A 26366-nucleotide genomic window follows, 5' to 3' on the forward strand; every position below is an offset into this window, starting at 1 on the left:
CTCTTGGATCCTGGAGAAACCGGCACAATACACCAAAAAATATCAAATGTCTAAAGCCAAAGTAAGGGACAAGATTTAATCTGTGCATAGTCGCACCCCGCCACCATTCGAGAGAATGGGGGGCAGATGCAGTTCCCCGCACAGCCAGGGGGCTGGGTGACGTGCTGTGGTTGTGACCCCTGCCTTCTTAGGGTCCCAGAAGTAAGACACCCACCAAAAAAGCTATGCATATTGATGAGATGGGAATAACTCTTTACTTCAGCAAATGGCATTTATCATGTAGAGGAAGTTAATACAAGGCACTTGCTAATGCATTGTGATTTTCCATATTGCCTCCTTTGCCGGCTGGATTCATTTTTCCATCACATTATACACGGCTCGTCTCCAGAGGTTCCGGCCATGAGGTGATGGGACCTGCTCACCCAGTCCTGGCTACAGAAAAAGGCCGGCACCTTTTTTCTATAGTGTGCAAGCGCGACCACCGCTGCTGGACTGCAGGGTGGTCATAACACCCGGGGATACAAGCAGTGTATAATGCAACTGAAAAATAAATGAAGCCGGCAAAGGAGGCAATAACGGCTACACGGGCTGACAGGGACATCTGACACGTGTCTATGCCTTCAAACCACCAATGATGAGTTTTCTTGCAATGCTACGAATATGAAAAATACAATTATGGAAGTAGTTGCCCTTAAGTGAACTTTTGAATCAATATGAAGCAGATGAATACCTTTCATAGAGTCTTCAAAAGTACAGGCCTGTGTTGGACTGGAAATCTCTTTCTTTATGAGAACATTTACAGGAGTGGCTGCCAATGGAAGACAAAAGTTAATTACACATGTTAAGAAAAAAAAATAAAAAATCTCAATATTAAAAAAAAGCGGATTAACATATAAACTCTGCTACATCCACTCTCATTTGATAAATCCATGCCCATTTGTGCTGGGTAGAGTTGCCAACGTCCTCTTCCTACGATGGCAAAATCCACGCTGCTCCATATCTATGCACCTCCAGAACTAACTGTATATACATGATACCAGAAGCAAGGTGGATCGCAGACTGTACAGTGCACTAGGACATAGATCTATGGTACACGGTAAAGAATACAAAGTATACGTTAATCCTGTCTGATCGGCAGTCCACTGAGAGAAGTCAGTCCTATACGGTGGAGTATAAGGCCCAGGACACATGGTAAGTGGCAGCGGCATCAACTACAGTAAAATCATGGGAAGGCCGTGACTGCGTTTCTGCGGTAAGTCACAAGGGACCGGTGCACTTGCGGTCCCGTGATTTTACTGTAGGTCACTGGGCTGTGTCCTGGACCGCCAATCAACATAGGAAAGAAGAGGGCACTTACATGGCTCTGGAGTGTAGGTGAAAGGCTGAACTTCATGAGATCGACCTGCGTTTGTCACCACAAATATTACAACAGAGGCGGGGGAAGCGATATGCTGGTCGTGATAAGGAGGAACCTTCACTATAAGATGATTCTGCAGCAAATGAAAAGAACATAAAGAAGGTGTTCAGTGAGGACATAAAGCGACTAACCGACGCATTCCAGAACTAAACCGCGTGCGCTCAGCTCATACGCCCGGCCTTGCCAATGCTGGTTGGAATTTTATCATTTTATTAACTTAAAAGGGTTGGCCTGTTTCAGGAGGAAGATTGTGTGCGAGTGTGCACAGTGGTTAGCGCTGGTGCCTGGCGTCCCAGGTTCAAATGTGACCAAGGACAACATGGAGTTTGTATGGGTTTCCTCCCACACTCCAAAGACATACTGATAGGGCAATAAAGGATCATGTCTGTACAGCGATGCAGAATAGGTCAGCGCTATATAAAAGTGAGCAAATTTAAATTCCTAAATACTTACCTTGCAGATCCCATGTTGCCGCCCTGGTTCTCCCGTCTGGGCTGTATTTATCCGGCTGCAGAAATTATGACAACACGTGCACCTGAAGAGTGCAAGGACTGGCTGCAGTGGTGGCATGTTGTGGACATGATGCTGAAGCCAGGTAAACACAGCCCGGCTGGGAGCTGCAGTTCAGGATCTGTCAGCCATTCTCCTGAAACTGGACAATCCCTATAAAATGATGTCATAGCACATGGAGAGGCCATTGAGGTCCAACCACGGGGACTCCCACCTATCCTGAGACTGAAGGGTCCGCAGCACTGGTAAAGCACTGCATCTCCTTCACTGTTTGCTCCCGACCACCTGCAGATGACGCAGTCTGGACATTTACACACTATATTAATAAACCAATTCCCACCGGAAACAACAGCTTCACTGTCCGGTCAAAACATCTTCTTCTTGCCCATCATCATAAACTGGAAGTAATTATTGAGTAAAGGTGACCATGCACATTAGGGCTCATGCACATGAATGTATTTTCTTTCCATATCTGTTCTGTTTTTTTTTGTTTTTTTTTACAAACCGTGGAAATATTCAATTGGAAAAAAAAAATGGAAGTTACTCCGTGTGCATTCTGTTTCCATATATCTGTTCCGCCAAACATGTCTTATTATTGTCCACATTATGGACAGGGATAGGACTGTTCTATTAGGGGCCAGCTGTTCCATTCTGCAAAATATGTAATGCACACGGACGCCATCTGTATTTATTGCGGATCCGTGTTTTGCAGACTGCAATATACATACAGTTGTGCGCATGAGCCTTAGGGCTCATGCACACGACCGTATGCCCTCCGAGACACACGGTCTGTGAGCGGGCCATATGTCCCGGAGCAGCATACATTGTGCGCACGGGAGCGCACAGCATCATAGGTTATTGTCCCGCGCTCATAATATCATATGAGTGCGGGACAATAGCCCCGCGGGTGGCCCGATGCGCACAGCATCATAGTAACCTATGATGCTGTGCGCACGATGTATGCTGCTCCGGGACATATGGCCCGCTCACGGACCGTGTGTCTCGGAGGGCATACGGTCGTGTGCATGAGCCCTAAGATGAATTTTGGCAGAGCCTGCTGATTTTAGTGGGAGCAGCCGACCATTTAATCTAATATTGGGGGAAAAAGAGCTGGGCATACTGGCTTTCAACCTGCCTGATCGTTTTCTTCTCAAGGAAAATAAATCATCTCTAGAGGGGTCTGCTACAGTCTTACTCTCTTGAGAGCAAAAGTACGCACGGCCAAGCAAAGCGTGCATGTGCATGGAGTGAGGCTGGGAGAAATAGCCATCTTTAATGTTTAGTCTGGTACCTGATGAAATAACTCCATGTCAATTTCAGCTTCAGCTTTCCACGAATTATCATCTGAAATAGAAACAGAAATCTATTAAATATAGAACGTAAACCAATTTCACAGCACACCCAAAAAGGACATTATTACCACCAAGGACACGAGTTGTAGTGGAAAGAGTTAAAAGTTAAATTTATTTTCCCCTTCTAATCAGGGACACAGCGGTCTGGACCAGGGGTGCACCATCCATGTGGTAAGGTAAGAAATTTCCATCAGATGGCACCTCTTCCTGACTGGCAGTGGTGCAGCATGTGGGTAGATTTAAAGTCCACCCCCAAGGCTTCCCTATCTCCACTCGGAGAGGGTATGCCAGAAAAAAACTCCAGCAGCACCGAGGTGGACCACTAGGCAGTGAAAGGTCTTGGGCTTCTTACTAGTTGTAAAGTCCTATTCTTGCACTAGGCCAGGGATGCTCAACCTGCAGCACTCCAGCTGTTGTAAAACTACAACTCCCACCATGTCCTGCTGTAGGCTGTCCAGGCATGCTGGGAGTTGTAGTTTTGCAACAGCTGGAGGGCCACAAGTTGAGCATCCCTGCACTAGGCTAACACATTGTATTTGACCAATAATTATATATATAATTTTATTGCATTCTTCAAACTTTGACCTTTTACAAACATTACATGTAACTAAGGGGTTGTACCACGGGCCCTCAATTCCTGGCCAAATTGTCTTAAATAACTGTATTCCACGTGAAATGACAATTCCGAAGCATCTTTTATTATATATGTTGCCCTGTTCCTCTATAATTCCTAAAAGAAGTTTATAAATAAATTGACAACTGGGTGTTCCCTGCACAGTCTCACACCATCCAATCAGTGCTGCTAGTGTCAGACTTTGCAGGGACACCGCCTCGACTAGTAACGTCCAGTTGTCAATTTATTCATTAATTTATAGTAGGAAAAATAGAAGAATGACAACACAGAGTTCTAAAAAATATTCTCCAGTGTTGTATGGGGAATGCAAGTAGTTACTAAAACAGGAATGTCGGGAGAGGTGACAGGTCCCCTTTAAAACAGTAGAAAAAGGGAAAACAGTCCACTGGAACCCAGAAATATTATCTATTAATACCACTATACAATTTAACCACCATAAAAGCTCATCCCCATCCACAGGGCAGGTCATGGGTATCTTATAGGTGGTGGTCCAACTGCCGAGACCCCCACTGATCACAAGAACAGGGTCCCGAAGTCCCTGGAATGAATGGAGTGACGGATGAGCATCGGCACGGTTGCTCCATTCGTCATATATGGGACTGCTGAAAATAGCCAAGTGCTTTACTCGGCTACTTGCCAGCGGTCCCCTAGTGAATGAATGCCCTCTGAGGACCCCATTCTCGTGATCCGTGAGGGTCCCTGTAGATGGGTGATAAGCTGTTATGGTGGGGAAAACCCCTTTAAAGGGCAGATATCAAGGTGAGTCCTCCAAAACTCTGTATGTGAACATGTAGAACTAGAGTCATATATACCGGCTATGTTTTCCTGGAACACAACCTTCGCCCCTTTCAGGAAGTTTTTGCCTATAAGGAACACCTCCTCGTCTCCTTTTACCGAGCAACTGTGCAGACTTTTCTTGAGAATCTCTGGCACTCCTGCAGGCTGAGCTGAAGAGGAGAGAACAGGACATGTGTTAATATAATAATCTCTGACTAGCCGGATATAAAAAGACTTTTGGGTATTGAAGGTGCTGCCCACTGCAGAGCGACCCCAATAGCTGAACGACGCTCCAGTGTTCATCCACACGTGAACAGCTTTTTCCTGCAGGCACCACGACTCCTGCTCTGCACAAGCTCCCATTTACTCCAAAACGACATAAAATGCTGGACAAAGCCCCCGACTGTGGCTGCAATGAGTCATGTCAGCTAGCCGCTTATTACGGGTAGTCTTTGAAACGGCGCGGCGCCAGCTATGCCCCCAACGATGGATAAACACGAACAGTAGTCAGACACTATGAGCACAGGTTTTCCAGACTGTGATACAGCTGCATTCGGCCAGGCAGATGTGATCAGGACACAAAGGCCATGTATGCTTTGGCAGCAGGTTGAATTAAATAGATTTTGTGTGCACACAGAAGCTGGAAAACAAAGTGCGGACAAAGTGTTCAAGCCCCGAAAATAGATCATTGATCTCCAACCCCCCACCCCCAAAAAAAAAAGAAGAAAAACTCACTTTACTATAAACAACTGCATGCATCTTTAAAGTTATTCCTCCCAACTCCGCCATCGATTATCTAATGTGTAGTGGGGCCTTAGGTGTCCTTTACACGCGCAGATGTCCTGCTCCACTCCCAGCTCGTGGGAATAAGTGATCGCTAATATGATCGTTCGTCCCCATGCAGCTTGCGTTTGTGGCTCCTGGGCAGGTTTACATGCTGCTATAGCTGGATATGCCGATGCAAAAGGGGCAGAGTTTATTAAAGGGGTATTCCAACTAGATTAAGATATCCCCTATCCACAGGATAGGGGATAACTATTAGATCGGTGGGGTTCCTACCGCTTGGACCCCCAGGGATCACGGGAACGGGAACTCCGTACCCTTTGCAGCCCCCCCCCCCCTGAAATGAACCGAGCGGTCGGACACACTTGGGCAAGGCTGCTCCATTCGTTTCTATGGGAGTTCCGAAGATAGAGGAGTACAGGGCTCGGCTATCTCCAGAAATCCAAAAGAAATGGGTGGAGCAGCTGCATGCATACCCGACAGGCCGCTCCATTCATTTCAGGGGTCTGCAGAGGGTACAGGGCCCCCAGTTCTTGTAATCGGTGGGGGGTTCCAGCAGTAGGTCCCCCACTGATCTAATAGTTATCACCTGTCCGGTGGACAAGGGATAACCTGATTTTTTTTTATTATTATTATTGCATTGTACTCATTTTGAGCTAAAAATAATTTTTCAAATTAATCTTTTCTAAAAATACGGAGTCCTTTTTTCTGTACAGAGCTGAGATGCTCTAGAAGCACCAACTGGATTTTCCATTTTCACCGTCATTTGAGGAGCTGATGGACTCTTTATCTCTGCTCTCTGCCCTTATAAACAGTCATTATAGCTCAGTTGTTATGTTATCTTACTGATAAGAATGTGGCCTGAAAAAGTGATGCTAGGGAGGATTGTCCCCGTCACCGCCTGTCATTGGCTGCTCCCCCCCCCGCACCGGATGTTTTCATCTGTGCACGGGGAGAAACTGCAGCGGTGTTGCAGGGAGCGGGGACCTAGGTAAGTATATTCAATGTGGGGGCCCCGGCATATTGGGGGGGGCTTTTTTAGGATTGGATAACCCCTTTAAGCCACAGCAGAGAGCCACTCAAAGAGTGAAGCTCCCACTCTGAGCTAACTGTTTAATATGTGCATAACATGGTCGGCTAGTCATTTAAATGGCTGCAATGTATTACTAAAGTACCATACGTAGGATAAGGCAGCTGTGTGTTTCAGCCAGCAGGTCCGGAAGGCAATGCCAGGAATAGGCTGGACAAAAACTGCTTTTTTGGGACCGACAAATTCTCTGCATATTTGCGGGGTAGTGGATGGATCTCTGCCCAACCCCATTATAGTCAGATCTCTGCCCCAGATGTGAAACTAGCCCAGGCAGGATTAGATAATGGTCTTTAAAGGGGTTGTTTCATCTGAGACATAGGTGGCACATGTCCCACCTTTGGGACCCACACCCAACGCCAGAATGTGCATGCGTGGCCTTGCATGCACGGTGTGGAGCGCTCTTCTTCACTTACATGGTCCCGTTTTGGAGACAGGTATGGGTCTCAGAGGTGGGACATGCACCTAACTGACTTTTGATGGCATATTCGAGCGATATGCCATCAAAGTCCCAGATAACACAACCCCTCGTTTAAGTTTACAGCTGCTATGTGACATGTCCTGGCCAACCCATACAGTAAGAAAAGAATATAAACTGAACTGTATCCAGCAGTTCAGGACCCATCTAACAGCTTTCCATTCACCCTGCACAGATATGGACTGAGGATGCATCTACAATATGTTTCAGCAGTCAGAGGATAGCCGCATGCTATAAAACATATGGTGGCAATGTCTAATGTGACGTAACGCAGTGAAAACACTTACTACAGAGGATAGGAGACGAGGGGGTTTGCAGGGTTAAAGTGGAGCCGTCCTTCCGAGGGATGTTTACTCGGAACACAAGCCGCGCTCGTGTGCTCTTCTTCTTAGAACCGGCGATCCCGATGCGGGCTTCAACATCGGCGTTCCTGAGCTTCAGGATCCCAACGCAATCAACCCTGTGAAAGGAGCAAAAGGAAAGGGTTAAAATGTGAAGGCTTTTAATGCAACGGAGAGCCCATGGCGGGGTATGGTTTCTATGGATACTACCGCTAAACTGCAATTAACAACAAACTGACTGGAGGGGAACGAAAGAGAAGGCAAGCCAAAAACTGCAGAGCAGCTGCAAAACCCGACATTATCCCCATAACCTGTTCTAGGAAGCTCTTCCAAGGCTCAAGGTACACGGCGCGCACAAAAAAACAAAAAGTCCACAAGGCGATGATTTCTACCAAGTTTTCTACCCTTGGTATTAATGAATGTTCCGAAAAATCCTACTTTATTGTGAAAATCACATGGAGGAAAGTCCGACAGACATGTTAGTAGGACTATTCACTTTACAGAGGCCTATAAACTACGTAGGGAAGGCGCTTATCTGGACGATTGAGGGTAAGGCCAAAATGTGCAGGTGCCAAAAAAAATAAAAAATGCCTGCGATGGGCTGTTTTTTTGTGGTGGCATTGCTGGAGGAATCACAGCGGGTCTTCTCTGGCCTCCAACCAAAGGATGAAAGCCGCGGGTAAAACCTACTGGAATCCTGCAGCGCGCGTCACTTTACTGTTGTTGTTTTATTCTGCAGCGCAAGCCACTTTATCAATCCGTAAATGGCGCTATTTTACACGTGCCATTCCTCTGCAGAGAATCCGCAGCGTGTACACCAGGTGTGCCTACAATCCTGGTTCCATTCTCCATGTGCCTGCTCATGCAATTTACCAGGCCCGGGGATCTGTGAAAAAGGTACTAGACTTCCATGCTGCTATACTGAACCTTCCTCCATGGAACGAGCCCCACATTACCAGCACTTGTGGCAGTAACCTGGCCCTCCATTCTGGATAACTCTAGGTACCACGCGCCCAAATACTACGACAATAATACTCTTCGCTCCTTTGTACAACAATAAAATGTCTTCCGATTACTGCGAACCCAGAGGTACGGGCATCTGTAGGTGAGACACGCCCTGAACTCCCAATTCACGCCCTCCAGGGTAAACACTTCTACATTCCAGGGCTTTCTGTATTTTCTTCTTATGTCTTCTATTTCTTGTTATATTGAATGTTTAAAATGTACTAATTAAAAAATAACTAGGGATTAGGGTTTGAACAGAACACTTCCCTTCTTTTGATCTTTCCAGCTGCAGAATTCCCAGGCCTCTTTTCTGTCATCCAAGATGGCTGCGCCCGAGCGGCCATAGACCCTACAGGGACATTTCCCGGTGGGCCGTGGCCACCCAAGCCCTCCTTTACTGCCGCTGGCTAAGTACATAGTGATCTGATGGTCCCAGCAGTAATACATTTTGGGAGAATCAGGTACCCATGTACTGGAGGGTGCAGATGTCCTCCAGAATTCAACTGTATGGCTCTGAATACCGCAGCGAGGCATGGTTGCCAATAGCTCCATATCTTCTTTAGAGACCAGAACGTGCAGCTATTGAAGGCTACCACGAGGGACAGCCTCTGGGACAGCATCTAGTGCTAGACTGAGATATTTCATTCTTCTTGGGCAGCATTTTGTGCTGCACTATGGTATCGCTGACCCCCACTACATGTGTTGGCTCCAACATCTATCAATCTGGACCCGCCTACAACGTGAGGGCTACTTTTAAACTTTTCCCAGGGCCACGTTAAGCAGTTCCCAGAGCAGCGCTGGCCAATCCAAGAGCAGGACTGAACAAGGAGGGAGTATCTTGGACGACCGGCACACAGTGTGCACCGGGTAGTCTGGGAAGCGGAGCGATCATCTTGGATGACAGAAAAAAAGCCTGGGTTGGAATTGGTGGATCAGCAGCTGAAAAGATCAAATGGAGGGCGCCAGGTAAGTGGTTTTTTTTTTCGTTAACAAGGGGGCTGCTTTAACACCATTACACCATATATTTTTTATATTTGCAAAAAGGTGTGGCCCTTTAAATAAAATAGAAAAATTCCCCCTCCCCCCAAAAAAATAAAACGACCTGTAAAAACTTAACTGACATGTCTAATGTTTTATAAACTGGTGGCTCCTATAAATAATTTACACATTTCTGCACTGGGGAAAAACACTGTATGGGGTCACTGTAGGTTTTTTCCCTTTGTATGCCTTTGCTCTGTGCAGCATTTCAGGAAAGTCTGCATTCTTTGCATGGTCCAGCGGTAACAGAATCTGGAATTTCTGCATTTTAGATGAAAACGTCTGATAAGGCCCAATAAGAGCAGCATGCCAGCATCGCACCGTGACATAAACCTGTCACGAGGGGCACAGCGCTTCAGCTCCTGAGGGTGGGAGCTGCTGGTAGATCATTTACTTACGCTATGGTCATCATGTTGCTGGGGTCAAGCATGACCTCTATGACTGTGGTGCCCTCTATATCCACTTCCTTGCAGGGAGTAGTGTTCCTCCCGGTCACTCTGCAGGCCTGGTAGAATCCGTGCGGCTTCACTCGGCCGGAATCATTGCCTACAAACACTTGAAGCACCACAGGCTCATTGTGACCTTCCAGCTGCAAAAGAGGAATTAAATCTCACAGCTGTTTCGGAAAATAAGGCGGCTATGACCTATGGTGCCGGCATAGGCACTTCTATTCAGGCTGCATGCAACACACACATCTCAATGCCTTTGGCCGGGCTTACACGGCGGCACGCGACTGGACAGCGTCCTGTTCTGGCCACTGGGATGCATTCTTCAGTACTGGAGCCGGAGCAGAAGGCTGTCTAGTCAAGGGCTAGGGTTATATTGCCCGGTCCTGCACTGTAATCTTTGTTCTTACGGTTTGAAGCAATAAAGTTAATGAAGTTCATAATAGAAATTATATTCCCGTATACTAACATGTCTCCAGGTGATGGGAGATTTATGCTTTGTCAGTTCAGCAGATTTGTACTTCTAAGGCTACATTCACACGACCGTATGTGTTTTGCGGTCAGCAAAAAAAACTGAACAGACATACGGATGCAGATAGCACACGGTGCCTTGAATGGGTCTGCATACCATCTGCAAAAAAATCGGAACGGACACGGAAATAAAATACGTTCGTGTGAATGTAGCCTTAAACTGGCTGACCTGTTACATGTTCATATGTGGCCGCATAGCTGAGAAAAAGGATGTTTTAATATATGCAAATGAGCCTCTAGGAGCAACGGGGGCGTTACCATTATACCTAGAGGCTCTGCTCTCTCTGCAACTGCCGCGCCCTTTGCACTTTGATTGACAGGGCCAGGCAATAAACGTCATCACACCTGGTCCTGTCAATCAGATTGGAGGGGGAGCGGCAGTTGCAGACAAAGCAGAGACTCTAGGTGTAATGGTAACGCCCCCATTGCTCCTAGAGGCTCATTTGAATATATTAAAACGTCATTTTTCACAGCCATGCGGGCACGTATGAACACTGGACCAACTCGGATGCCTTCAGCTGCCGAGCGCACATGTAACAGGTCAGCCAGTGTCATAGGGACAAAACTGCTGACAGATGCCCTTTAAATGTCTCCCATTCCATGTAATAAAAAACGGCCATAACTGTAGAGTCAACTTCTCCACATTGGTGGCACATCTGTCGTGAAGAGGTCCTTCTAGATTGCACGGTCATCTGCCAATATAAGTTACGATGACTTACAAACCTACCATTACCCTCCACAGGAACCATGTGGGAAGTGATAGTCTATGTGACTGGATGGATTAGGCTCGGCAGTATCTGCCCACTACTCCATTCTGAAGCAAGGAGCCATAAGGGACGACGGGAAGTGAATGAGCAAAAAGCACAAAATCTGAGCAGGACAGGGCATGACCTATGGTCCTTAGGGGATCTCGTTCAAGTGAACTGACCCACTGTCAGTGGTCAGTCCTGGTGCTGTCCGTTCTAAACTAAGACTACACCCAGAACAAAGTACTGATGATGTGAATGGGCCCCAAGTCAAAAGGAAGGTATATTTTTTTTCTTAGCCCCTGCAAATGCTTAGTATTCCCCACAATCACTGTCCTATCAGGAAACGGGACTGACAGAGATCCACGAGTCCTATAGACAGTGAATGGTGGTCATCCATGTGCACCATCACTCCAATTACACAGGGGACCTCTGCTTTCATCATTGGTGGACCCCCAGAGATCATTCATTTATAACCTAGACCAGGGATCAGCAAACTTCGGCACTCCAGCTGCTGTGAAACTACAACTCCCAGCACGCACACTTACTCAGCAGTTCTTGTAACTCCCATAGAAGTGAAAGGAGGATTCTGGGAGTTGTAGTTTCAGAACAGCTGGAGTGCCGGAGGTTGCTGATCTATGGCCTAGCCTGTGGAATGGTAACAAATCTTGCTTGTGGATTTTACAAACCTGTACTCCTAGGGGGTGCCATGCTGGTAGTTGTAGTTTCCCAATAGTCATAGGGGCCATGCGTGTGGTGAATAGCCGCCCAGTGTGATAATCACACTTACCTTTACTGTAGGAAATCCCTGCTGTGTCCGGTCTTTCACCGAGCCGCGGCTTCCCTCCGTCAGGTATCTGGCGCGATGCTGCGTCTCTGGCTGTACCACAATCTTCAGATCTTTCCCTTCACTTTTCGTTGGGAACTGCTCGCACAGCAATGGACTCTTCTTCCCTCCCTTTGGAGGCTCGGAGGCTCTGAGAGGAACGCAAGAACGTCAATTCTGTGTCTTCAGATTTCAACACGCACAGTAAAGAAAGCCAAAGAGGGAGAACACAACTGCCCCTATGTACTAAGCTGCACTGCGAAGAGAGAGAAGAAAAGTAGGTGGTGTTGCCCATAGCAACCATTATTAGCTGCTGCATATCAAAATAACACGTGGACCCTGGCTGCTATGGCCAGATGACTCCTGTGGACTACTTCTCCGCAGCTACCTACCTCTGACAGCTGCGCCCATTCATTTTAATGGAGCACGACTGCACATGAGACTCCATCGCGGACCCGAACTAAACCCGACCCATCTCCCACCCTTCTGCCTGCTCTTCTGGTCACAACACTACATTTTTTCAAAACAATTTTCAATTTACTGCAAACTTCTTAGAAGCTTCTTACTATGTTAACTTAATCTATTCCTTTACAAGTTGGAGCAGTGGCCTGTACTCTGCAAATCGCCTGCTCGTCAGTTTTCACATAATGACAGTCTGGTCTAAGGAGGTCACGCCGATTTGAAAAAAAAGAGGCCATTTTTGCAATGGGTCATCTGCGCAATGCAAGAAGGCGCCAGTCGTCCAGGATTAGGACGGGGGAGGTGGGGCGGTAGATCAAATGGCAAACCTCACCCCTAAAAAAAAAATCACCTACGGATATGTTCAGACGATGGAAATTTCATACAGATTTCGCCACGTATGAAATCTGCCCACATTGTTTTCAATGGGAATGTAGCATGGCGGTGCACATGGTCGCATATTTATAAAAGAAGTGACGTGTCACCTGGGTGTCACAGAAATTAGCCACATGTGGATCAGCCCCACTGAGGTTTGAGGTCAGCTGCAAATTTTGTATTTTTTGCAAATTAGCGTTATCCTTTTCAAGCTTGAAAGATCCGTCGTCTGAACATAGCCTTACGGGTCATTCAAAAGAAGCCGCCTAATCCGGAAACCCCTTTAAAGTGTCTCAAGATCCCGATCTTAACAAACAGCTTCAAATACAAATGCACAGATCAACATAAAACGGTTAACAATCCTACAAGTACACAGAAGATGAGACCTGCTGGCACGGTAGATGTTTGCACTCGATCTACGCACTTGTGGCAATGTCGGCTACGCCTGGATTACATGTGTAAAAAGGGGAGACTTCAAGGAAAACCCTGCCACTAATCTCAGATATAGGGCCACTCCGATCTAAGGACAAATTGCAAATTAGGCCATTGGTGCAATGAAGGAGTCACAATTGCTCTTGTTGCACCCAAGCTCCACCCATTTCTGCGGTCAGCCCCTCCCTGGTCCTGTCGATCAAAGCAGCCGGGGAGGGGCTCGCCTCAGAAAGAAGTGGGGCTTGGGCGCAACAAGAGCGACAGTGACGCCCTCATTGCACCAAATACCACATTTGCATATTAAGTAAAAGTATCGTAACGCGGGATGGAGCCTCGGATCAACTGCGTTTTAATGGGGTGAACTACAGCTATGTATCAATGCGGACAATCCCTTTAAAGCTATGTAATTAAATGAAATCAAATAGATGGAGCCGCCTATGCTAAGCACTGATAGGGGACGATGGGGGCTACGGTACAACTTCTCAGCATATTATACCTGAATCGGTAAACTGTCATATAATCGTAAGCTTAATATTCCTGCTGCTAAATAAAATATTAAGGTCCAGGTTACATGGCAACTTTGGTTGGGACATGCTTCATAGGGGCAAAGATCCCAGGCAGTGCCGCTTACATTACAACTACTTGCCGAAACCACAACCCAATTTTGCAGGACAGATTCTTGCAACGGTTGCTTCACAGCAACTTGCAGGTCACAAGTGACCATGTAGCCCCGGCATAAAATGGACTTGCGGCCTACCTATATATAGCCTTGTCATATGTAGAAGAGAAGCCTTTGGGTGCCCTCAGGATCCAGGCGCGTATGAAACGTGAGATCCTAATAACCACTGACCTTCATGGAGATCAGCAGTAGGACGATGGCCAAACACTGTGCCACATATCCAGAGAATGCATTGTAGATCAAATGCACAGAGAAGCAGCTACTCTCTATGGACGTCAGTAGCCTACCATATACAAGCCCAAATGGATGTCCATTTCCGGCACATGTAAAGCAAGCATGGCTCAGTGGTTTGCAAAGTAGCTCTCCTCCAGAGGGAAGAAAACAGAATGCCATGTCAAAGGTCCCTCATCCAGCCAACCATTGATAAAACAGCTGTCTATGGATGGGTCCCTTTCCATCTTTTGGAGAAGATTCTGGTTTGGCTTCCAACCACGTTGCGAGGCCTGTTAAAAAGTCGGACATCGACTTAAAGGGCAGCTACCCCCAAATAGGTGGCACTAGAGAGGAGCGCTATTTTCAGTCTCAGTGGTTAGCACTGTTGCATTGCAGCGCTGGGATCCTGGGATTGAATATAACCAAGGTCCACATCTGCATGGAGTCTGTACGTTCTCCCTGCATTTATGAGGGGTTTCCCCTTTCCTCATGTATTCCCAAAAATATATTGGGAAGTTAATTGGCTTACTTTAAGGGTGCATTCACACGACCGTAAGTGTTTTGCGGTCCGGAAAAATTGCGGATCCGCAAAACACGGACACTGGCCGTGTGCGTTCCGCATTTTGCGGACCGCACATGGCCGGCGCTATATAGAGAATGCCTATTCTTGTCTTGTCAAGCGGGCAAGAATAGGACATGCTCCATATTTTTTGCGGGGCCGGGGAACGGAACAACGGATGCGGACAGCGCATGGTGTGCTGTCCGCATCTTTTGCGGCCCCCATTTAAATGAATGGGTCCACACCTGATCTGCAAAATTGCGGAACGGATGCGTATCCATTTATACGGTCGTGTGAATGCACCCTAAAACAGATTCTAACGTGTGTGTGTGTGTGTGTCTGAAACAGGGGAATTAACAGTGCTGGACACAGGGACTAATGTGAATGGTGACAATCTCTGTACAGCGCTGCGGAAATAAACATGGCGCTGGAACGTGTCATCTTGAAGATCTACTCGTCGGCCAGTTTCAAGTTTCTACTAAGTTATAGGCTTACAATAAATGTTTATTGGCTGCATCACCCAAATGTACTGGACGTCTGCAAGACCCTCACTACTCTACGACTGCAACCTCGCTGACAACCTTTGGGTCGTCTTCCCCTACCCTGGTGGAACTTGAGGGACATAGGTCTTTCCAACTACATAACTATGATCCACCCTAAGACACCAAAGGAAAGGTTTATGGATAGGACAGAGGGAAGATGTGTATTAAATTCAAATACCAACCCATTTCCAGCCTGGCAGTTCCCTTTGCTGTCCGAGGCGAGCTGGGAGAGAACATAATGTGGAGCTTTGGCGCTGTCTGCATCAAAAACGTCCATGATGGAATCTCGTCTCTTGGCCCCAGGCCTCTGCTTCGTGTTTCGTTTGCGTGACTTACGTGGAACCTCGGTGTTATCGTTGTAAGAATGAGAACTCATGTTGCTGAAATTAGACGTGGAGTCTTCTGTCCACATGTTGCAGCTCTGCTCAGACTCCAGACCACCCCCTTCATCTTGGCAGGACATCTGACTGCTATCCAGCAGGTCTTCTGGGGGCGGTGAAATGTTTAGGACTGTCCATCTCAATGGCACCGACTGCTGCCGACCCGCATTACTGGCTAACAGCTGATCACTTACCCCTGGCTTACTTACCCTCGTGGTAGAGGATTGCATAGCTTTGGTATCGGTGAGTGAGGTAGAGTAATTAGAAGGGCTGGAAGTGGTGGTAAAGGAACTGCGAGCACCGCCCATGGTGGAAGAGGAGGAAGATGAGGCATCTGCAGTGTATAATCCAAAAGTAAATACACACATTTTCACCGGCACTGGCCAGCAGTCCCAATGGATTTTAGTGATTTTTTTTTTGTTTTCTTCAAAAATATATCCAATTACTTTAATTCCCACAGGAAAAAAAAAAATGTAGAAATTTGGTAAATATTGAAATGCAAAAAAATTGGATAAAATACTACTAGCCAATAAGGGCACCGGTCACTTAAAATGCCCAAACTGTATTGGCTGCACCAATATCGTCAAAACAAAAAAAGTGTAAAAATAAGAACCTCACAAGAAAAAAAATAAGAAAATTGTTACATAATTTGACCTTCATTGATCAAATTTAGAATTTTTGGCCAATTGGAAAAAAAAAAAAGTCTATAAACCCCCCTACGAAATGTATGGTCAGCATTTATTGCCAACCAATTGGTACAAGTCATTTAGGGTTTTTTTTTTTTTTTTTTTGGAGTGGGACTGACTGTAGCCACAAAATATTAAATATAAGTTTCTAACCTATGAAGCAGAGAACTACAGGTCATTTTTAATGCAGACACTCCCTGCTTCAGAGGCAAATCCTGGAATAAAAATATGAGAAAATAAATGAGAAACAGCTGCTAATTATTCCAGTTAATCAACTATTAAAAATAATAAAGAAAAAAAAAATAGGAGTATAAGACAAACTCATGTATTCGGCAAAATGGAACTGATACGGCTTTGGACCCTAAAGAGAATGCGAAAGGGGTAATTAAGTAATTGGGCCTTAAGTAACCTTCTTGAAAAACTGGTTTGAAGACGAGCTAAAGTGTATTATTCTATTGGTGGATTTATTATTATTACCACAGGTGACTTTTTGTGCGCTTTTTTTTAAATCATTATTTAGGCACGTACACCAAGATATAATATAATACGTTACTCCACCTTTTTCAATTTATACATAATGGCCCTGCCAGATACATAGGTTACGCTTTACACACAAGCCTGAAAAATAGAATAATAATAACTCAATTATTAACTAAATACTAATTTACCAGTGACGACCTCGTTTCACACCATTATGTAAACCCCCCCCCCCATCCCCAAGGTAACGAGTCACTTCCTTTTAAGACAATATTATTTGTGGGCATAACCACTGTAATAAGGGGAGTAATCACACCTATTGGCAGCTGCTGTTTTTGGTGGAGAATTATTATTATTTATTTATTTTTTCCAAAAAATGTCATTTTGTGCCATATTTTATCAGTTCCATTTTACACCATGTTTGTGCACATTGCTATACTTTTGCAGCTGAAATGAAAAAAGAAAAAGAAAAAAAATTCAGTGACTTTCAAAAACATTCACATTTAAAAGAAAATCATAGTACTGTATGGGTGCTGAGGAGTTTTTTTTAAAGTTTTTTTGGGTCATGCATTAAGAAAATGCTTCTGTATTAATATAAATAAACAAACATTTTATTTTTGCATAATAAGATTTGAAGCAACTTTGCTTTTAGCACAGATTGCAGGCATGATTTTTTTTTATTTTTATTACATTTATTGCCACAATAGTCGTTCCCCGCTAAGGATTTTTTCAGTTCTTTTTCCCTATACAATAAAGGAATTGTTCAAAGGACTCCTAGGACAGGATGTTGTTGAATATGTAAGTAATGATAATGAATATCGGTTTTAGATTGTCAGTTACATTTTTCTTATTTTTATACTACCAATTTTGCAAAAAAAAAAAAAGTAATAATAATAATGAATACCAGTTTTTAGGGCGTCAATTAAATAATCCTTATATTTAGAAGACCAATTTTGATATAAAAAAACTAATAATAATAATAATAATAATAAATATTGATCTCAGATTGTCAATTACATTTTTCTTATTTTTATACTAGAAATTTTGCAATAAAAAAGTAAAAGTAAAACTAATAATAATAATAAATAATAATAAATATTGATCTCAGATTGTTAATAAAAAAAAAATCTTATTTTTATACTACCAATTTTGCAATAAAAAAGTAATAATGAATATCAGTTTCAGGGCGTCAATTAAATAATCAGTTTATTTAGAAGAACAATTTTGCTATAAAATAAATAAATAAATAAAAAATAATAATAATAATAAATATTGATCTCAGATTGTTAATTAAAAAAAATTCTTATTTTTATACTACAAATTTTGCAATAAAAAAGTAATAATAATGAATTTCAGTTTCAGGGCGTCAATTAAATAATCCTTATATTTAGAAGACCAATTTTGCTATAAAAAAAAATAATAATAATAATAATAATAAATATTGATCTCAGATTGTCAATTACATTTTTCTTATTCTTAGAATACCAATTTTAAGATTAAAAAAAATATTAAAATAATAATAATTATTAATAATATTACCACCACACAAAGAATGGTTGGAAGAAAAACAAACAAACATGAAATGCATTTGTCAAATACATTTTCCTTATTTACATTTAGACTTAAAAAATGTTTGAATATTTTTTGTTGTATAGAAGTCCACATTGCTTAGGCAGATATGGAAACATAATAAATTGTAATAATAATAATAATAATAATAATAAAAAATAATATTAATACTACAATGTAGATAACTCCCATCAGTTTTTTTTAAAAATAAATGGATAACTGAATGGATGTAGATAAAATACCAGAACCAGTTATCACATTAAGGTAAAAAAAGAAAACTAAAAAACTAAACATATAAATATTTTATTATATTTTATACCCAAATTTAACAAATCCAATAACACGTACAAATTACAGGAGCCAACTACACGTCATACTGAGGGGACCTTTCCAATTTAAATTTTATATTTTTTTTGCTCATCGTCTATAAGCAAAGTGGCCACAAATCTATGTCAAAAATAAATTTGGCAATTTTTTTTCATATTGTGAAAAAAAAAATGAAATAAAAAACAGTCAAATTAACATTTTTTTTTTTTACCAACATTCATCATCAATTCACTAATCATAACTGAAAAAAAATAAAAATTGAATAAAAAAAAAGGAAAAGAAGAAAAGAAAGAAAAAAGAAAAAAGAAAAAAAGGCTTAGGAAGAAGTCTGAAAACGAGACCGACCTATACCCTGGGTGAGTTTGGATGGGTTTAGTGTCTCTGGGAATATTTGTCTTCACTATTGATAGACAGACATAGTCACACAACCCACCACACGATGCCTGCCTCTGAGTGGAGGAGCTAGAATGCAAGTTAACTGTATTAATAGAGAAAACAGCCGCATCCCAGCAAATATAAATGAAAAAATAGTATTTTTATTTTTTTTTAAAAGCAATCCAATTATCACATGGAATTTCTAGGTCAATTTGATCAATAGTTTAGTCCGCATTCACTCTGAAGTACTATCGGATTCACATAACACCCCCTCCCCCTCCCCAAAACCCACCCGCCATCTTTCCAAATCTCACACCTTCATACACAGCTTATGTTCAGACGGTTTGTTAGACCGATCAGTCTACAGGGAGGAAACTCAATAGCTGGTCGCCTCCGCGAAAACTATCACCTCAACACGCCCCCCCGCCGTGTCTCGGAATTGGCTGCAGTTGTGGCGGTAATTAGAATGGTATAAAGCCGCAATATATTAATAGGAAAAAATAAAAAAAATTTAATGGGACCTATAGCGGAGGTTTAAGTCAAATGAGAGAGGTTAACTATTAAAACCCACCACGTATCTGTCACATTTTATATTTATCAGCCTTGGTGGCTTTGTTCGTTTGAAGTTTAATCTCAGAAGCTCAGGCTATTATTCTGTCCCCCATGCTTTACACTGCAGCTCTACGTATGTATATTTTATTTCAGATCCAAAGGGAAAATGAAATGCGGCAGAAACCAAGAATCTGCGGCTTCTAGGAGGCATCGAGCTCATTATACAGCAGAATGCAACTACTTTTTTTTTCTAAATTGCCCGGTAATAATACGTTTCTGGCACCTGCAAAGATGCGGTCTGTACCCAAAGTCTCTGGGCATGATGGGGGTTGTAGATCCTGAAAGGCTGCGAATATGTAATTTGCTATGTTTCTAGCATAAACAATACTTTCCTCAGCATTTTTCTATTCCATGCATTTCCCCTAGGGCTCATGCACACAAACGTATTTTCTTTCCGTGTCAATTCCGGTTTTTTTTGCACACCGTATGCGGAACCATTCACTTCAATGGGTCCGCAAACAAAACGGAAGTTATTCCATGTGCATTCCGTTTCCATATGTCCGTATTTCCGTTCCGCAAAAAAATAGAACATGTCCTATTACTGTCCGCATTACGGAGAAGGATAGGACTGTTCTATCAGGGGCCGGCTGTTCTGTACATACGGTCGTGGGCATGAGGCCTTAGTGCTGCTGCTAATCTGTCCTGCTGGGGGTGGGCTCTAAGCATAATCAGTCTCCTTCCCCCACTGGCAGCTGATAATATAGTCCCTTCTTACTTCCCTCTCAGGAGTCGTCTCCTCTGCCATTCAATATTGAATGCGATATTTAAAGGCAAGACAACACCATTTAAAGGGCTATTTCAGGAAGCCTCACGAACGGCAGCCACATATGAGGCTTTACTGACTGACAAGATCTGTGCGTTTCATTGTACGAAAGTCACTCATCCCATCACGTAAAAGCCATTATTTATTGTGCCTTCCCATTGTGCCATGCATTCTGTATGTGGGAGGGGGCGATAGTACTGGGAGCAGAGATGAGAAAGACAAACCTCTGTATATTGTCAATTGGTATGCCATTCAGGGCCTATGGAGGATAGCCTTAAGGGTACAGAAATTGGTTGGTAGATTTAGAGGCCATTCAGGGCCTATGGAAAGTCGGAGGATGGGGCTATTGGTACATAAAATGGTTGGTAGATTTAGAGGCCATTCAGGACTATTCACACTGGGTTTTTATTTTACTTCTTTATCTTTTTTCCATTTATTTTTGTTTTATTTTATTTTAGCAGTTTAAGGCTTTTTATTTAATTTTGGCCTAGGTTTTATTTTTTTTGCAGGAACTTGTTCTAGGAGGGAAGGGAGGGGGGGAGGATTATTTTTATTTTTTATAAACATTCAGGAATAAAACATTCCCAGATCCAAAATGTCAGAAAGACCCACAACATAAAAATACGTCCTCCATATATTTAGACGAAAGCGGCCAAGTACACCAAAACACTTTTGTTACTGGGTCTATAAAAAGTCGGAGGCCGGGCCCTATGGAAAGTCGGAGGACAGGCCTATGGGTACATAAAATGGTTGGTAGATTTAGAGGCCATTCAGGCCCTATGGGACGTCGGAGGATGGGCCTATGGGTACATAAAATGGTTGGTAGATTTAGAGGCCATTCAGGCCCTATGGAAAGTCGGAGGACGGGCCTATGGGTACATAAAATGGTTGGTAGATTTAGAGGCCATAGGGCCTATGGAAAGTCGGAGGACGGCCCTATGGGTACATAAAATGGTTGGTAGATTTAGAGGCTATTCAGGGCCTATGGAAAGTCGGAGGATGGGCCTATGGGTACATAAAATGGTTGGTAGATTTAGAGGCCATTCAGGCCCTATGGAAAGTCGGAGAACGGGCCTATGGGTACATAAAATGGTTGGTAGATTTAGAGGCCATTCAGGCCCTATGGAAAGTCGGAGGACGGGCCTATGGGTACATAAAATGGTTGGTAGATTTAGAGGCCATTCAGGGCCTATGGAAAGTCGGAGGACAGCCCTATGGGTACATAAAATACTTGGTAGATTTAGAGGCCATTCAGGCCCTATGGAAAGTCGGAGGACGGGCTTTTGGGTACATAAAATGGTTGGTAGATTTAGAGGCCATTCAGGCCCTATGGAAAGTCGGAGAACGGGCCTATGGGTACATAAAATGGTTGGTAGATTTAGAGGCCATTCAGGCCCTATGGAAAGTCGGAGGACGGGCCTATGGGTACATAAAATGGTTGGTAGATTTAGAGGCCATTCAGGGCCTATGGAAAGTCGGAGGACGGCCATATGGGTACATAAAATGGTTGGTAGATTTAGAGGCCATTCAGGGCCTATGGAAAGTCGGAGGACGGCCCTATGGGTACATAAAATGGTTGGTAGATTTAGAGGCCATTCAGGCCCTATGGAAAGTCAGAGGACAGCCCTATGGGTACATAAAATACTTGGTAGATTTAGAGGCCATTCAGGCCCTATGGAAAGTCGGAGGATGGGCCTATGGGTACATAAAATGGTTGGTAGATTTAGAGGCCATTCAGGCCCTATGGAAAGTCGGAGGACGGGCCTATGGGTACATAAAATGGTTGGTAGATTTAGAGGCCATTCAGGCCCTATGGAAAGTCGGAGGACGGGCCTATGGGTACATAAAATGGTTGGTAGATTTAGAGGCCATTCAGGGCCTATGGAAAGTCGGAGGACAGCCCTATGGGTACATAAAATACTTGGTAGATTTAGAGGCCATTCAGGCCCTATGGAAAGTCGGAGGATGGGCCTATGGGTACATAAAATGGTTGGTAGATTTAGAGGCCATTCAGGGCCTATGGAAAGTCGGAGGACAGCCCTATGGGTACATAAAATACTTGGTAGATTTAGAGGCCATTCAGGCCCTATGGAAAGTCGGAGGACGGCCCTATGGGTACATAAAATGGTTGGTAGATTTAGAGGCAATTCAGGGCCTATGGAAAGTCGGAGGACAGCCCTATGGGTACAGAAATTGGTTGGTAGATTTGGTCCCTATGGAAAGTTAGAGGACCCCTTTTGAAACCAGCATCCATTAATCCAGAAGAACTCCGCTGCATATGTCATGAGTTCACACAGGGCTTTATCTTCCAGATCATTTCTACTTCTTTATCTTTTTTCCATTTATTTTTGTTTTATTTTATTTTAGCAGTTTAAGGTTTTTTATTTCATTTCTTTTGCAGGAACTTGTTCCAGGAGGGGGAGGGGGGGGGGGGGAGAAATTTATTTTTTCTAAACATTCTGGAATAAAACATTCCCAGATCCAAATGGCAGGAAGACCCACAACATAAAAATACGTCCTCCATATATTTAGACGAAAGCGGCCAAGTACACCAAAACACTTTTGTGACTGGGAAGCAACAGAGGAAAAAACGTTTCGCATTTCACGATCCTTACAGCCAAGGTCAACATTTCCTTTTCGGGAGGAGCGAGGTCTGGAGCGTATTATTATTATTATTATAATGCAATTATTTTTAGATAAGATATAATACCTGTTTATTATTCCCCCCCTCGGAGCAAACTCCAATCGTACTGTAGCAGCGGCGGACTGTCCGGACTGATTTAGTAGGTTAATAAACCCCTGCACATTCTGTGATAACGGCAGCCGATACGAGTAATCTCTAATTACCGCCGCCAACCGCAGCCAATATAAACAAGAGCTGTTATTTTTTTTAGCCGACTCCAAAACTGGGTTTGATCAGCGGAAAAGCGGTGAGGCAACAGACAGTATATTCCATGTAATGAATTTGGGTCATTGTTTTGCAATACTCAGGTAACCAAGCAATAGAAGGTGGGCGCAAGGCAATCTGTGGGCTTACTGCGAAGGTGGCAAATTTGGTGCAATTAAAAAACAAAAAAATTGCACTTGGATACAGATCACAATAAAACCACAGATTTGGAGGAACCCTGCAGACGGCCACAGGACAATGAGCAGCGCTGTAAAGTATTGGATGGACGCGACTATGACACGTGGAAACGGAGTGCCAGGTTTATAACAACCTGCTGGGCACAGCCGTATCCGGGACCAAGGCAATGCGGCTTATGGCCGAGGTGTATCTATACATATCATATCCATCAGGATTTCCTGTATATAAAAAGGACATAAACAGGCGGACATGGGGCTAATAATAATACAACTGTATAGTAATAAAAGGAAGCAGGCAGCAAAAAAAAAAATGGTTTCCAGAGATTGAAAGGATAAAGGAAAGGGGCGATTAGTACAACAAAGAGGAGTTAGGGTGTAATATACAAGGATTACATAATTATTTAGGAGTGGAGCGCTCCGGCTGCCAACCAAGTCCAGCGCAGCAATAAACGCTCTACGTGTGCTGGCACCCGAGAGGCTCAGAAAAGTATCACTTAGGAGGTTAATATCCTGCTTATTATATATTTTTTTTAAAAAGTGTAACGTTTTAAAATATTTTTATTTTATTTAAGAATCTAAGTTTATTTTTATTTTTTACTAGGGGGTGGTTTGAGGCTCTGCTTTACCAGCGCTGCTCATTTTGAGCCAGCAATAAAAGTAATAAAATAAACCAAAAAGGCAGAAAAGTAGAAGAGAACAACAGAGGATGATGGCACGTCTACTGAGCAAGAGAAATGAAATGATATGCGTACCAGCAGCGACTACGGCTGGGGGAGGCGACCCTGCCTCACCTCCGCTCGTCTGACTCATTGGGGCGACAGAGGTTTCACGAGATGTGGGTAACTGCAGCTCCTTTGGGAGAAGGTCATAAACCGATTCTAAAAAATAATAATAAAACAAAAAGGACAGAAATGTGAGAATTCAAGCAGGGCACGTATCTGGTCATAGGATGGGTGTACAGATAAGGCCACGCCAGTTTTGTGGACTGCAAACCGCGGTTCCGAGAAACGCGGACATCCTGCATGGCTTTAATGAGTCCACGATCCGCATGATGCGGCCAAAGAAAGGAAATGTCCTATCTTTTGCAACACGGAGGCGTGAAACCGGAAGCACAAAGAGTGGCTTCCATGTGTTTCCGGATTCGTCCCTCCGCGCCATCTTGCGGATCCGCGGTTTGTGGTCTGCAAAACAGGCACTGCCATCGTGTGAATGCGGCTTTAATGTCAGGGGAGATCAGACAGTTGGATTTCAACATGTCTGATCCTTTTGTTCTCAGTGACTTACTACCCTCACCCCATTCAGGACACATGCACGCACAACTGAGCTGAGCATGCCTGTGTATGGCGGGCTTGGGAGGGATAGCCGTCAGCCATCTAATGTGTATGGCTAGCCTCAGTGATGAAACAACATGAGGAACCTCATCACAACATATACACACGATACATCTACTGCATACATATTATAGAGTAGCATCCATGTAGGCAACACGCTTGTAGCTTAAAGGGGTTTTGCCACAAAAAATATTTATACAGTTTTCAAACCGGCTCCTGGATCTTAATACCTTTGTAATCGCCTGTAATTAAACATTGAGTAAAGCAGCCAAGTTATTCAATAACGTATCTGTATAGCGCCACCTGCTGGTTTTTTATTTTTTATTTCTTCGACCTGAGATGGTCGCACATGCTCAAATTAATCCTTCAACTGCTTCCTGAGCTGTGATAGGGAGAGCATGGACACGCCCCCTGAGCTGCAGCAGAAAGTACACACCACCTAAGATGCAGCAGAAAGGACACCCCCTTGAGCTGCTAGCTTAAATATTACACACATATATAATATATATATATATATATATATATATATATATATATATATATGTGTGTTATTTTTAAATATTTTTATAACCATATGGATGGAGCAGCCAACAATCCTTGCCGTTTCCAATATCAATAGGCGGACGCGGACATACCGGGAGGCTGGAACAAATTTGCCAACTACGAGGCCAGATGAGACACCAAAAAGCATGGAAGGAAGTAAGCCTTACCCCTTCTGTGCTTTCCTGCTGTCATCCTTGCCCATTTGCCAGGCAGGGGTGACAGTGGAGAAAGTAAAGTCTTAGCTTCACCCGTCTAAAGAGTACTTGACCCCCCCGAAATTCTTCCCATAATTGTCTACAGCGTCCAAAAGATACAATTCTTTGCCTTGCGTGGTCTCCACTACATGATCCCATCTCATGAACCAAAACTGAAGGGAACCTGCCAGGAGGATTTAGTCCCCCAAAACCACCACCATCCTGTTATCCACGGCGGTACAGAAAACTACAACTCCCAGCATGCCTGGACAGCCTGCAGCTGTGCTGGGAGTTGTAGTTTTGCAACAGCTGGAGGGCCACAGGTTGAGCCTCCCTGTCCGACAGTATATTCTGGCAGATGAGGTATAACATAGAAAAAGAAATGCATGCTATATTCAAATGACCTGTAAGGAGTCAAAGGGGCGGAGCTGCAGCTCTAGAGAGTCAGAATGGACCAACTAATGTCCCACAGGTCAGGTATGTCATCAGTGTGAGGATGAAGCCAAGGCCAGTACAGATCACTGGTGACGGTTTGGGGGCCTGAATCCTCCTGGCGGGTTCCCTTTAAATTGGGAGATATCCTCATGCAATGTCCCCTTTAAATTTGATTGTCCATTGATTATCAAATAACTCTACTGTAGTGAGAACTATGACAATTAAAGGGGTGTGCCCATCTTGTACCGCCAGTCATCCTGAACAGGAAGGGGCCACAGCGCTGGTTTTGCTCAGCACAGCGATGCCCCAGCTTTCCCCTGTGCAGGGAGCTGCAGCCGACCACATCGATTCCCAGGATGG

General features: G+C 43.9%; 1 protein-coding gene across 9 annotated transcripts in view; it reads right to left on the reverse strand.

The window, feature by feature from the left end:
* NFAT5 (nuclear factor of activated T cells 5) overlaps positions 1–26366 on the reverse strand; it is a 124597-nt gene that overhangs the window by 21302 nt on the left and 76929 nt on the right. For 2 of the 9 annotated variants that reach the window (XM_040410098.1, XM_040410096.1), the window contains exons 2-10: positions 24256–24381; positions 15413–15944; positions 11936–12122; positions 9821–10011; positions 7326–7498; positions 4726–4860; positions 3219–3271; positions 1358–1490; positions 731–808 (exon numbers count right to left, since the gene is read on the reverse strand). In XM_040410098.1, coding sequence (XP_040266032.1) covers positions 731–808; positions 1358–1490; positions 3219–3271; positions 4726–4860; positions 7326–7498; positions 9821–10011; positions 11936–12122; positions 15413–15944; positions 24256–24313 — 1540 coding nt within the window. In that variant the 5' untranslated portion in view covers positions 24314–24381. Of the gene's footprint in view, positions 1–730; positions 809–1357; positions 1491–3218; positions 3272–4725; positions 4861–7325; positions 7499–9820; positions 10012–11935; positions 12123–15412; positions 16056–16449; positions 16512–19014; positions 19132–24255; positions 24384–26366 lie in introns of those variants that run through there. The other 7 variants (XM_040410103.1, XM_040410100.1, XM_040410101.1 and 4 more) reach the window with 7 other exon arrangements.

This window comes from Bufo bufo, chromosome 10 (genome assembly GCF_905171765.1).
Source record: "Bufo bufo chromosome 10, aBufBuf1.1, whole genome shotgun sequence".
Classification (NCBI taxonomy): Eukaryota; Metazoa; Chordata; class Amphibia; order Anura; family Bufonidae; genus Bufo; species Bufo bufo.